Source organism: Centrocercus urophasianus, unplaced genomic scaffold (genome assembly GCF_019232065.1).
Source record: "Centrocercus urophasianus isolate 14NV4802_14NV808 unplaced genomic scaffold, USGS_Curo_1.0 seq_14, whole genome shotgun sequence".
Classification (NCBI taxonomy): Eukaryota; Metazoa; Chordata; class Aves; order Galliformes; family Phasianidae; genus Centrocercus; species Centrocercus urophasianus.
In genome coordinates, this window is record NW_024884586.1 from 43,851,722 (window position 1) to 43,865,945 (window position 14,224).

Sequence of the window (14,224 nt, forward strand, 5' to 3'; positions counted from 1 at the left end):
TATTTCTAAATGTGTACAACTTATGAAATGAAATACCTTGTCATATTTCTCTCATGCTTTGAAAACAAAAAGAGATGAGGAGGTCTGTTTCTTATGAAATGTATGAGGAGTCTCAATATATTTCATAACTGAATACTGTGCTCTGTTCTCTCTTGTCTTAATGAGGCAAATATGAAACCTGCTTTGTTACCATGACTGGACTTTCTTCATCATGCATGCATGTAACTTCTGGGAGTGGTGCATATGTGCAGGACCGTATGATTAGAAACATAACTTGTGTAGGGGATGAAAAGAGTCTGTGCCTGTGTGTGCAGGTGTGGTACAGCAGCAGCAGGTTGGAAGGCCTGTAGTCTCGTCTACCCACCAGTCTCATTAGAGAGAAGCTATTTGCCACTGGCCAAGTCTGTCTTGGTTGGCAGTTCTGGTTATTTATAGTAAAAAGCCCAAGTCATTTATGCATTAAGGCAAACGCCAGCTCTGCTCACTGAAGTACTTTTGGTGTTTTTCCCCCTTGTAAGTAGGCATGTTAATGCTTGCAGTTATACCTTTCCATTTAAATATTCATTTCAAAAGGTGTGTGTCAATTGTTTTATAATAAACTGCCAAAAAAGGGGGTCTAAGCTTGCTTGCCTCCATCAGGAATTTCCACCCATAGGTTGGCCTGTGTTCCCCACCCCTTGGCTGTGGCCATGAATTCTAATGAACGCTGGCGTAGCTTATATAATGGCATGGCTCACTGGTAGCCTTACAGAGAGGGATGAGAAGAAAGCGTTGCTGTTTGTCTGGAGCTCTGCAATCAAGAAAAGCTGCATTTCTTGTTTGATTTCATAACTTGGAGTTCAGTCACCACTCGTAAGGGAAGAGTCCCTCTGAGTTACTGCTCCCCCATTATAAGTTGAAACCTGCACTGTAGAACAGGCACTATTAAAAGAAGGGGGTTTGCTGCTTTCTTCACTGTTCGGAGCTGCTGCTTCTTTTTTATTTTGTTTTTCAGATAGGTTATTGTTGCTGGTTTTTTTCCACACTAGACCTATCTCATGTGTGGGTACGTGTGATGCTGAATAAGATAAGGACTCTAAAGTTGTGGGGTTTTTTTTTCTTGAAGGAAAAATGATTTTGGTTGTTTCCTTCTGCATCACTGTTCAACCATAGGATGTGAAGGAAGCCTGAGATTTTTCTTAGCAGTCCTCTGACAGAAGTTGCCTCTTCATGGACTGCTGGGTACCTTCTGTTCCTATCCTTGCACTAGTGAGCTCAGAAGAGGAACAAAAGCTAGTCAGGCTTCAAACCCCTAATAGTTCACTTTGTGACTTAAGTATATGCTTCTCTTTCAAATCTGTTTTTTGGCCAGTAATTTGAAAAGCTGTAGTGTTTGGGAAGGAGAGAGGGATTGCGAGCAGCAGAGTATTGTTTATGTTTGCTTTGTTTGGAAAAACAAACAGAAGACCTTTAATACTTTGAATATAGCATCCTTGAATAATGCAACCTTTTCTGTCCAAAGCCATTCTCAGTGCAGGATAGAAATAGCTGCTGCCTTTCTGTTTTATGCTTTAAAAATGTTCGCTCTGCTGTGCGAGACCAGTAGCTAACTTAGGTTTGTTCCCCAGCATTGCATCCATATTTACATAATACAGCAGACTATACCAGTTAGACTTTTTACAAGCACAGCCCATCCAAGTCAGGACAGGTTACTTTCTTCTGTTGTGCCTATCACCTGTATCCCTACTTAGTCAGTCTTACACACCTATCCGGGATAAAAACTGTTATGAACACCAACACGTAGAGCTTTTTGTACTTCACCTGTAAGAGGTTTTTTATTTAAGAACTGTTAGTGACTGCTAAGATTGTTATTACTTTTATTTAATCACTACAGTGCTGCCACTGGCTGCAGGACGGCTAGTTTATTCTGTACAGTGAAGATGCTTAACTTAATTATGTTGTCTAAATATTCTTCCTTTTGGGGGATATAATCTTTGATGTGGAGAATGCAAAAGATGTGTTCTAAATGTGTCTTTTTTTTTTCTCCCCTGTGTAGCTTCACTTAGAACAGTCCTGAATAAATCTGAGGTGAAGTTGAGCTTTTATGAAATCTGAGTGGTTTTGTGGCTCTTGCATCACTGTTGCCTTTTGTTCCGCTTTTTAAGCTCATTTGTCTAATGGAAATCTGACATCTGTAGAGTCTGCAGTACTGAGCACATTATGTAAACTGAGGAGATTCACGACTAAGAGAATGTTAACTCACAGACAATCTCTATTTCTTTTTTAATATAGTTTAGAATTGCATCACTCTACTGCATCTGACTGCATTATATTAATCTTAAAGGCTACGTGTTATTTGGTAGAATGTACTCCCATGAGTACAGGTATAGGCCTGGTGTAGTCTGGCTTTTGAACCTATCCTCTGATCTCTCTCCTTGGTCTTCTACTTCGGGCAGCGTGTTATGAAGTTAGGAAACTTGCCATGCTGGTTTCCTCCATTCGTTCCTCAAGTTTGTTGAAGACATCAGGGATGCTAGCTATTGCCAAATGTAGCAGCATGCATTTGTGAAGTTTTGGCAGGGAGTCCGAGCTTATGGAGGATAACGAAACCATTAGGAGTTTTACTGCTGTCCCTTCTTACAGAGAAAGCTGCTTTTAAATAATCAATCTGATTGTTAGAAAGTTGAAACAACTGAGTTTATTGCTAACGGCTGCTTCTTAAAGCACAGTGCTCAGGAGTGAATGTGATTAGCCTATTCTATGAAGCTCAGGCAGAATTCTATGATTCTATGCACTTGCCCATTTTTCTCCTCCACGTTTCTTAACTTATTCCAGAAAGTTACTGGGCCAACTACTGGCTCCAGCCAAGCGATTCCAGAACCGTACTCTCCAGCTTCTCAAAAACAAGCTCTGGAAACTGTCTATATTTCTATTCTCCCTTCCCGGAGCATTAGTGATACATGTACTTAAGTACAGAAGGCAGGGTAAACATGATGCCAAGCCAGCTGCTTTGTATGATTGCTTTTTTGTGTGGGTTTTTTGTTTGTTTGTTGTTTTTGGTTTTTTTTTAGGAAAGAGGCTGTAGTTGTTAATGGGCACCTCAAGGAGGGCTCATAAAGTCTTACAGGTGACTGCTGTTTTTCTGTCCTGGCTGAAAGGACAGTGTTCTTTTCAGTATCTCTGGTGATGGGGCAATAGAGTAGGCTTTAGTGCAGGCTTCTAAATGTGCTTTGAATTCTCTTGCAAACGGCTGTCTGCTGATTGCAAGAGATGTTAACAGTAATTAGTCTGAGTAACCCTTATCGTGGCTCAGTACGCATTCAGGCCTTTTATCTATATTGCTGCTCAGGGATTTTGCCAAAATCTAAAAAGCTTAGATCACAGTAAGGAAACAGGTATTCAGCAGGGTCTGCTTCCACTGAAGCATGATGCACTGAGCTGCTGGCTGTTTGTTAAACTTCCTTTGCAGGCTTGTAGCAGCCGTCTGCACTACTGAAGTAGCAAAATTTTGAAATCAATAATGCATGACTTGGCTTCTAATAATACAGCACAAACAAACTATTAGTTAAACAGCTGGCTTCTAGCTCTAAATGTGTAATCGGAGTTAATTGAATCCTTGCTATTTTATTTAATCATTAGTAACTACATAATAAACTCAGGAGGTGATTAGCAGGAACACTAAATGCATTTCTCATATCTCTTGTCTGAGAAAATGAAGGTCTATTTTCTAAGCTTTAATCCAGGCTGATATCAGTCCAGCTATATAACAGTAAGGTTCTGATCAATGTGTGATAAGTCAGTATATATCAGTGAGTTAGTTGAGACTTCCTGACCACTCTGAAATTGGGGAGCTGATGCCAACAGGACTTGTACTCAAATGGTTTTCGCAGCCAGCAGACTTTTCTTCTGAAGGCATTGTAGTTGGATGAGTGGTCATTGAACTAAAATGTCTATTTTGGAAGCCTTAGCTGTAAAATGCTATTAAATTTAAACAAGTGTACTTAAATATCTCCTTGAAGGGCACTAACTTAGAAATATTGACAAGTAATACTGATTTATCTCAGAGTCTACACTATTTGGAGTTAAAGCTAAAATATAACACAGTTGAGTTTGACCTGGAAATGGCCTTAAAGACACATCTTGTGGCATGTAATAGGTAAAGCGTGTTAGATCAGCTGCTAAGGCTGCTGTCTTAAATGACTCTTCATTTCCTCTTTTAAAAAATATATTGTCTTTCATGAGTCCCCTATATAAGAAATAGTTTTGAAGATACCGCTGTAAGTATGAGGTGCTACAAATGTACTTTAATGTTATGTCTTCAGTATTATATTGAAAAGGCCACTTCTCTTTTGCAGTAAACTGGGAAACAGTATGGAGAGCCAACACCAAAAAGAAATTTCGAGTTCATACCAATATGAACAGGAACGTGGCGCTTCTGCGAATATTCCCAGGAATAACTGCTGCTGCTGTGAGTGCCACCACGGAGGTTTGGAAGTGGATGAAATGATGCTCAAATACTTGATTAGTAAGCTAAGTGGGGATGCTACGCTGTTGTAGCAGTGGTTGGGTTTTAGAAGGAAGGGAAATAATCTGTTTTCTGATAAACATCTTCTATAACATCAGAGCATTCAAAGACTATTTTCATGGGCTACAGTCTATTAGTAAAACCTTTCAGAGTATCTTTTATCTAAACTTTCTGGGCTCTGAAACTTAAAATTGATTTCTTATAAGGGCTTATAAATAAATAGATGAAGTGTGCTTTTCTGGAGAAGCATAAACTTCAGTGATGGTGGAAATGTTTCTTGCTGCATATTAGGGCACACTAATACATACCTTGCCAAAGAATACATGATTGTGGAGGTGAGTGTGATTTCTTCCACAGCTCATGCTTGCTTTTCAAGGTTCATTTCATCTCCTACTGGTGGTTAGCATGATTCTCAGCACTCATACAGAGCTCAAGATGAGGAGTAAGATTTTCCTGCTCTGAGCCTTTAAAAATTGTTTTACAGAACTATGGGTTTAGGTGAATTTGTCTTCAAATTTTTGTTTAGTACCACTTCCATTAAATTGATGGGTCTTTCATGAGTGTTGCCAATTTAAATTGAATCCAGTAGTTTAAGAAGCACTCCTCAGTTATATTACCATTCTTTTTAGGTGAATATGAACAGATGGAAAGGCAGAGAGGTGGTATATTTGCAATAAAACTCCAACTGAATAGCTAGTCTCACAGGGACTTACAGTGTATTGTGTTTAGCATATGTGATCAGCGAGGAAACGTTTAGATTGTATAAAATATATTTTTCTAGGAACAAAAATTAGCAAGGCATTTTCTTAGAACGAGGCACAATAGCTATCATGTTAACAGCAGTCCCAGAAAGATTTTGAACCTGCATTAAATCAATTGCTTTTTGAGTTCAAAACAAAACAAAACAAAACCTCCATGCCTCAGTGGAGTATTCTTTCCTGAAAGGTGAGACACTCCTTCTCTTAGTTAGGCATATACTCGTTTGCAGAACTTTGCTAAAATGAAAAATCTGGGCAGTGGTGGGAGTTCTAGATTGAAATAATTCTGTATTTATTTTGTAAGTGCAAATCTACCCTTTTGTTCCACCGTGGTGTAACATTATAGCCCGTTAATGGCCCTTAAACAGTAGCATCCTTTCTCACACTGAGGTCACAATCGTGGAAAATAGTTTATTTTAAAATCTATCCCTGTAGGAATTTGAAAGGAAAATAAGAATTTGGAATGCACATTTTTTTAACGTTTTTCTTCAGTCCTTGTTATTGCAGACGAGGAGTACAGGAGGGCATGAGAAGACTTAGGCATGAGAACCTATAAGACTGTACCAGGAAAAGCCTACTTTTTATGACAGCCATATAAGCAAATCTTAATGTGATGTAAACACAGCCTTCATCTCTCTTTGCTGTCTTGTTTTTAAACAGGTGAAAGCATTTCTCCAGCCTCCAATCGAAGGCATTGTACTTGAAACTTATGGAAGTGGCAATGCCCCAAACAGCAGAGAAGACTTGCTAGAAGAACTTAAGAGAGCAACTGAACGAAAAGTAGTGATTCTAAACTGTACCCAGTGCTTGCGAGGGTCTGTTAAAACAGTCTATGCAACAGGGCAGGTGAGGGTTGTGCAATGATTTCAGATTCTACTTCTGTGTAAAAGACATTTTGCTGATACAGACGTGATTTATGCGTCTAGTAGTGCCGATGTATGAAACCAGATTTGTTACACTGTGAAGATACTGCTCGTAATATAACCATATTAGAAAAATATTAAGCTGTAAGCGTGTAAATATATATCTAAGAACACAGTCCTGTTACTCTTAGCCTGAATGGTCTACATATTCACCTCAAATCCCAAATCACTGACTACTTTCTCCTGTCATGAGCAGCACTCCAGGATACCTTACATTAGATTATTAGTGTCTGTCCCCAGGGCATTCCCTGAGCTAGAATCTAGCTTGTGGATCAGATGATCAAATAGAGTAATACTTGATAGGCCTGTGATTACTTAGACACAATGTAAGAACAGCAGGAAAGCATGCAAATCCAAGCAGTATTCTAAATAATCAGTGTTTATTTGACTGGAAGTGCAGCTGCATTCAGCGGGAAGGGGAACAATGTGTAAGGAAGCATATGCCTTGCAGAGTGGAAGTCAGTTGTATTTAAGCTGTCGATGCTCTTACTATTCAGGACATTTTCTAGTGAGTTTCTTAATTGTGTGTTAAGATATGACATCACTGAGATTAATAAGAGCTCAAAGTTCTATGAGAGTATGTGATACATATGGTGGTGTGAAGGAAGCTGGTTTGGCTGGCCTTTATAACAGCCAGCCATTATGTATCCAGGAGGCACTGTTGTAGGGTGATGCACAGCCCTGTTTTAGGCACCTGTTTTAGTTGGTAGTAGTCACCTGTCCAGCAGAGCTTATCCACTGACTACTCTCATCATCCACTGACTACTCTCATACATGACTGTAAGGCAAACCTAGGTCCTCTGAACTGATGTTGAAACCTGCCTATTTTAACATTGGTTTTGGCACAGCTCTAGGTTATATTTGCTTTAAGAATAAAGTCTGTTTTGAGCAGAAAGAAAAGCAATTGTCAGGGGTTTTTATTTTCACCTTTTTGGTATTCTAACTTCATATACTGTGATATGAGCAGCTCTTTGGGTGTTAGTAGAATTTTAGCTAAGTTAAGGGGGAATGTTTTGAAAGTATCAACTTTAGGAGAGATCTCATGCTTTGTAGCAACTATGATAGAATCATTAAAGTTGGAAAAGACCACAGAGATCATATAGTCCCACCATGCCCGCTAACCATGTCGCTCCGTGCCAGGCTTTTTACGTTCTAATCCTGACTGTTGGTTTGTTTAATTGAAGGTTCTACTCATGTCACTAGCATTTGTCTTACCAAACATGTAGGGCCATGCAGAAATGTATTCACTTCTGGTATCCATCTATTACACTGAACATTTAATACGTTGCTTCAGCACCCATTGATGGAGGCTGTCCTGTTTTCTTGTCATCTTTCGAAATGCTGCTGAGCAAGCCAAATCCTACAGAATTACTTAATGCTTGCTTTTTTCATTGCCTTTTCTTTTTCATGAGAAACTGTTTACTGGAGGAAGTATCATGGGTGAATGCTGGAAACGAACAATAATACATATATTTTTTCTTTAAATATAGCCTTTCACAGGTCTTTGCATGTGGCTAGGCTCTTTTTTACTCATCTAGTGTGTAAGCTGAGTCGTTGGTTTTATTTAATGAACTGAATGCCTGGCTTCTGAACCATCTGCAAAGCAGAAACTTATAATTGAGGAGACTTAAGGTATAGGAAGGAAGCTGGGAAATCCCTTCATCCTCCTTCCTAAGCCTACTGAAAAAGCACTAACTGTTATTCAGTTAGCTCTCCAGAACAGAGAGTATTTCTCATCTTCTTTATATTTGTTTTTTTCCATATGACTTTCATATTGGTCTGGGGCTCTCAGAGATGTTAATATGCTGATCAAGTCTCTGAAATATTAGTTAAGTCACAAGTTCCAAAGATGAAGTTTATACACAAGGCACTTAAAAGTAGATCAGTGTAAAGAAGCTACTGCAAGATGTTTAGCTGTGAGGCATCATGTAATGGCAAAGCTAATGGCCTATAGTGTATAGAAACCTGAATGTTTGCCCATGTACAATTTACTGATGGGATCAGAAATCTTCTTTATCTCTTATATACTTATGAAGCTTGCTAACCACAGTAAAGAAGCTTGAGCTTCTTACTCTGGTTCATTTGCTGGTGTGCTTTTATTAACTACCAGCAAGATAAGTTTAAAATGTTAGGCCATCTTTTTCAGTTGTTCTCATCACAACTGCGTAGATTACACATTTTAGTTGCATGTTCTAAATCACACAATGCTCGTGCAGCCTGAAAGGATATGAAAGCACTCCTGCTGTGAGCGCACTGTAATGCTGGAACTCATCCAAAGATATGCCCCATAAAAGAACGGTAAATATGTCGGAGTAAGAGCAGCCTACTTGGCAGTGTTCACAACGCCACTGGGTTAAAATGGAGTAACTGCAGCTTTTTAGTAAAAGTAATCTGACAACTCTGCGGATAACTGATGCAAAGCAGTGATCTTTCCCTCTGAGCACAGTCAGTGACTGTGGCAAGGCTGAATTCTTCAGTGTTGCTGTGTGAAAAGGAACGTAAAAGTATAAGCCAGCTTTATTCAGCTGGCTTTAGTATTTGCCCAGTATTTGATAGCTAAGATTACAGAAATTACAGTGGCAGTAGGAGTAAAAGTGCGGAGGCACGGCTGCATGCTGCATTCTCTATTGCTGCACATTCGTGTCCGTCTTCTGTACACACAGATATTTCTGCATGCTATGCTAATTGGAGCCATTATTTCTTTTCCTTCAGACTCTCGCTGATGTTGGAGTAATTCCTGGGTGTGATATGACACCAGAAGCAGCCTTAACTAAACTGTCATACGCGCTCAGCAAGAGTGAGCTTAGCTGGGAGGAGAAGAGACAGGTAAATATTTCAGTGTGACCTTGAAAGGCTTTAACTTTCTCATCTACTGTGCTAACTTCTGCTCAGCTGTATGCTTTGAGATTCTCCCTTCCATTTAAAAACAATTGGTTCCAGAGCCATAATGTGAACGTCATGTTGGTTTTTTTCTGATAGAAAATACTCTTAGGCAAAGAAATGTATGTAGATTGGGGAAGAAAAGAATTATCTGTATAAATCAGTTGAAGGCTATGACCAAGCCATAAAAATGCAGTAGTCTGCGTTAGAGATTTCCATACAAAAGAATATGTGTGGAAATTAATAAGGGAGGCAGAATCCTAACTCTCCTGATGTCAGCAAAGATTGTGTCGTTGATATTAGTGGTAAAGCTAATTTTAAAAATGAATGGTATGTACAGCCTCTTCCTTTACAGTACTACTTCTGTGAGCTTTAGGGATGCATTTTATAAGTACATCAAAAGTAGAGATCATTTTAAGAACCAATTATAATGTATTTAAAAATCTTAGCCCCTTTAACATAGCTCTTTCTGTCCATCGTTGTTTAATTATGGCCTTTTCTCCTAAATGATAAAGTTCCTGTATACAAGGAACACCGAGCTGTCAATTAGCTGGGGGGAGCAGCAGACTACAGGAATGCATGTGTTTCTGTGCCTGCATGCAGTGAAACCAAAATCATGACACTTTGGGAGATGACATCACAATGAGTCACTCTTTTGTCTTCAGCACTGAGTGCACATGTATATCTAATGATATTGGTGGTTTGGTTTTTTTTTTTTAACTGAAATTGAAAGAAATTTGATCTTGATTTCATGCTCAGTAGGAACTCTGAGACAAGCACGTTAGGGTACCTGTGACCATAAGTGGGTGACTGGAAGTACCACAAACTGTACTTGGAAATACTTTCAGTTTCAGAGCTTTGTGTTGTTTGCTGAAGTCCTTACTCTGAAAAATGAGAGGAGGAGAGGCTGTGGTTTTTTTTCAGTGAGGATGGCAAGAACATACTCTGTGCAACAACATGCTAAGCAGGCAGCATGACGTTGCAAGTTGTGGTACTGCATGTGTTTGTATATATACACTTCAGAAACCCAGGCTCTTTACTGATGCCCCCCTGGTAGACTCACTGACCCCTGGAATACACGTATACTAGCCTCTTTCTTAATGCAGACTTTAATCTTCTTGCACAGAGGATCATTTGACCTGGAACCGGAGAAACTTTCCGGCTGACATCCTGCCTAGGTGTATGGGTTAAAACTTAATTTGAGATCCAGTTTGCCAAGGCAAGATAGCTGAATTATTCAGGTGAGGACTTGGTGATACTACGTTTTAGGTACCACTGGCGCATGGTATTCCTGCATCATCTGTAACGTGTTACATGGTGTTATGAGGTAGTGCTGCCAGCTCCCTTACACGACTTGAAAAATAAATAACTTTTGCAGTTTCTCTGAGTTAAGCAGGACCAGTTTCCTCATTTGTCTCACTGTACAGACTCACAAACAGTTGTGTTGGCACAACTAAGGGAGCAACATGCTACATTGCCTGGGCAGGAATGAGTGGTAGAGATCAGGAGAAGAAGAAAGCCTGGAAATATGTTGTCTGTGGCAATATCCTCAGCTAAGCATATCCCCAAACAATGGTCTCCCAAGAGACAGAAGCTCTCCTGAAGCTGGAGTGGTTATTTTAGGATTCTCTTTCAACATGAAGAAACAAGGAATGTGCCCCTAGATACATGCAAATGGCTGCACAGCTGGTAGGTCTGAGTAAGGCACACAGGATTTTTGCATTGGATGCTTTTAGCATCGGTGCCAATTGCTAGGGTTACTTGTGCAAAGTAATGATCTCAACCTGTCAAACTCTAAAAGTGTGCCAAAGCAATTGGTATCATCCGAGCGAGTTACATGTACATGGGACTCTTCCAGCAGACAGCTATAGTGTTGTCAGCGCTTGGGAGCTTTTTTTGTAATAAAGGGCATGCCTAGACATAAGTGAACCTGGGGCATTCCTCCTTCCAACATCACATCTGTTTTTGCAAACTTTCACAATCCTGCTTTTTAAAATTCTAATTGAAGCGACTACGTGCTTTGTAGCTGCATCAGCAGCCCGTAGTGAAAGGGTGCCAATATGTAAAATTGTGAATGGCTTCTCTCCTTGTTCTCCAGATTTCATAGAGCCTGCTTTTCACAGCATTTTAGTTTCTTTATTGTCATGTTCCAGCAATTTCTACACGTGATTTGGCTGTCCATTTTTGTTGTCTCTTGTTTTTTCCTGCTTGCATCAGATGCTCTCACACTGCATACTATTCACACCTGCTTTGTGATTAAGTAATGAGCACTATGACAGAAGCTCTGCATTCAAAACTGGTTCTATGGCCAAAAATGTTAACAAAATCGGGGCTACTGGAGCTGTTTGAAAATCAGTTGGAATAGATGACTTCCACAGGCAGCACTGGGCTTTGTTTTGAGGCCTAAGCACAGTCTGTGTAGGAGTACCGGGTGTTGGCAATGCTGGCAAAAGGCAATATTTCAAAATATTCTGGTCTTCCGCCTTGCTCTGCTAATTACTCAATATCTTTGTGTTTTTAAGTAGGCTGCAGCATACTCCATTAGGGAACTTCTGTCTGCATATTCTAAAAATGGAGGTGTTTTGCTATGTGCTTAGTTTGGTTTTTCGCTTTGGAAGAAAGTTTTATTTGCCTGTCCCTTCCCCCCCCCCGGGGGCCCGCTCTTTTTAAACTTGCAATCTTCATGGGACAGTAACAATTTATTTAATCTTCTGTCTGCGTTCAATTACTTTCCATAATTCCTCCAAACAATCTTCTTAGTTGATCCTAAGGTTATTTTATTAGACTACTACCATATTTTCCTTTGCTAACAAAGGGTTTGATTGCTTGCTTTTCAGATGCTGAGTGAGAATCTAAGAGGAGAAATGACTGTTGTACCCACAGGAGCCAAGATCTCTCTCAGAGATAGCAAGTTTATTCAAGTGATTGCCAGATCTCTAAGTATCAGCTGCAAGGAGGTATATCTTTAAATATTTAAACCCAAACTCATGTAAATCTATAAACTCAGTTAAATGAACCTAGTTTACAGCTGAAAGAAAAATGGAACACTGAAACTTTTAGATTATTTTTTCAGTACCAAGTGCCCCAGCTAACCAGCTGGGGTGGAGAGAAAGGACACAATGACAAGCAGGGCATTAAAATGGTTTTAATTAAAAACACATTAAATTTGCTGTTTTGTTAGTTGTTTTTTTTTTTTTTCTTTCTTTGTAGCCCCATCTTGACTTTATTTTCTTGGCTGCCTGGCTACAATAACAAGCCTCAGACAGTTGCTGTAATTCAGGGTATCAATGATATGAAAAAGTGCTGTGTGTTTTTGTGGTCAAATGTATTGACAGTTTGGAGCAAGCCAAATAATAAGGGCTATAACAACTTAATTGTGCATGCAGTCATAGAAGGGTGATACTGAGGAAGCTTTACACAAGTATAATTTGTGGTTTTTAATATTAGTCTCAATTGGAAAATCAGAAACTATAGTACTGGTTCTTAGATACAAGCGTTTGCTTTCCTCTTGACATGTTTTGAGGGAAGATGAAATTTTTAATAGCTATACAAATACTGAATTTATTTAGTTCTTTAGTATGAGAAATGGGAGGTTTGGAAGTACAGATTACACAAATATCTGAGGACTCACATGACTGAAGTTGATTCATTCTTGACGAGAATAAATGATAATGATCTCCTCTAACTCCTACCAGCCCTGTTTCTCTTACTGTACTGATGTGTAACTGTGGCAGGGCAGAGATGGTAATTAGTATGTGCACTTTAAATGGTATATATAGATACCAGGTAATTGTAGTGTTGCTAGGGAGGAATATAAATCATGGATGGGAGAGATACAAAATGTAAAGTAAACATGAGACTTCTTTCCTTCCAAGAACAAAATGCTACCATTTTAAAATATCCAGATGACTAATTTGAAAACTTTACATGAAAGCGTAAGGGCAGAGTTTTTATGACTTAGATTTTAATCACATTACAGGCGAGGCTGATATTAAATGTTTGTTTTTATTTGTTTCTCAGGAGTTAGAAGCTGTAAGAGATGCATTAATTCCACCTTTGGCTTGTGCTGCAGCTAAACTGGGTGACATAGACGCACTGAGAGCCATAGCAGAAATGGTAATGTGAAATTCACAGTTTGTGAATAAGTGTTCAAGTAGAGCTTGAATATAGGAATATTGTACATGATAGGAGGAAGCTAATGCTCTCTGGGAAGCAACGATATAGGTCTTAAAATCAAGGTGCTTTGACTAATAGAACTAGTTTCTAGGCACTTCAGACTTTGCCTTCAAAACTGGTGTGTTCTTTCCTCTATCTGGTTCTCAGCTGCTTTCATTTTCTTTTGAACTGCAAAAATACAGGTAGATTAATATGCAAGTTCTTATCTGCTAACTTTGGAACACTTTAAAATGATTTGTGCTGCCTTCTTTCATTTAACTCTCTTTATGCATATTCATAGTATCCAGCTTTTGGATGTAAATCTGTCGTGATTTTAAAAAAAAAAAAAAAAAAAAGAACTTGGAAATTATATTTAAGTGAAATGCAGTGCAGTGTTAAATCAGGATTTTGGCTCTCCCCATAGCTCTAGCTTGGATTATACTTGAAAAAAGAAATACCTATTACCCTGTATCATTTTCTACACCTCTTTTAATTTTCCTTGTTCTAACTCTAGTCTAGAGGCTTTGATAATGGGTCTAGAAAAAGGATAAATGTATCTTGAAAATAACAATAAACGTAGACAAAATTAGGAGACTCTAGGCACAAAGCTGCTGTGTGATGTAGAGCAGCAAAAAGCCTATCTGAGGGGGCTGGAATGAGAAAAGGAGAGTGAAATAAATACCTGTACTGGTGCTAGAAATATCACTATGAGATAAACTTGTAAGCTTAATATTTTGGCGGTACAGCTTGTCGTGGTTTGCTGTACCAACAATTTAATGGGCAGCCACTGCCTTTTTACCATGTGAAAGACCTGTCCTTTTGTAGGGTGGAAACCTAAGCTGTGAAGACTATGATGGCCGAACTCCACTTCATATTGCAGCCTCTGAAGGGCATTTACCATTAGTTGAGTATTTGTTAACATCTGGTGCAACTGTTTACGCTAGAGACAGATACGGATCTACCCCACTGATGAATGCGATCAAGTTCAGGTAACAACTTCTATA

General features: G+C 39.1%; 1 protein-coding gene across 3 annotated transcripts in view; it reads left to right on the forward strand.

Annotated features, from left to right (window-relative positions):
* The window catches only part of ASPG (asparaginase), a 44,331-nt gene that overhangs the window by 17,538 nt on the left and 12,569 nt on the right, over positions 1 to 14,224 (forward strand). For all 3 annotated transcript variants that reach the window (XR_006168032.1, XM_042814026.1, XM_042814025.1), the window contains exons 7-12: positions 4,335 to 4,447; positions 5,923 to 6,108; positions 8,898 to 9,011; positions 11,903 to 12,022; positions 13,086 to 13,181; positions 14,046 to 14,209. Coding sequence is in view for 2 of the 3 variants with exons in the window: in XM_042814026.1 (XP_042669960.1) it covers positions 4,335 to 4,447; positions 5,923 to 6,108; positions 8,898 to 9,011; positions 11,903 to 12,022; positions 13,086 to 13,181; positions 14,046 to 14,209 (793 nt within the window). In the remaining variant the exon portion in view is untranslated. The remainder of the gene's footprint in view (positions 1 to 4,334; positions 4,448 to 5,922; positions 6,109 to 8,897; positions 9,012 to 11,902; positions 12,023 to 13,085; positions 13,182 to 14,045; positions 14,210 to 14,224) is intronic.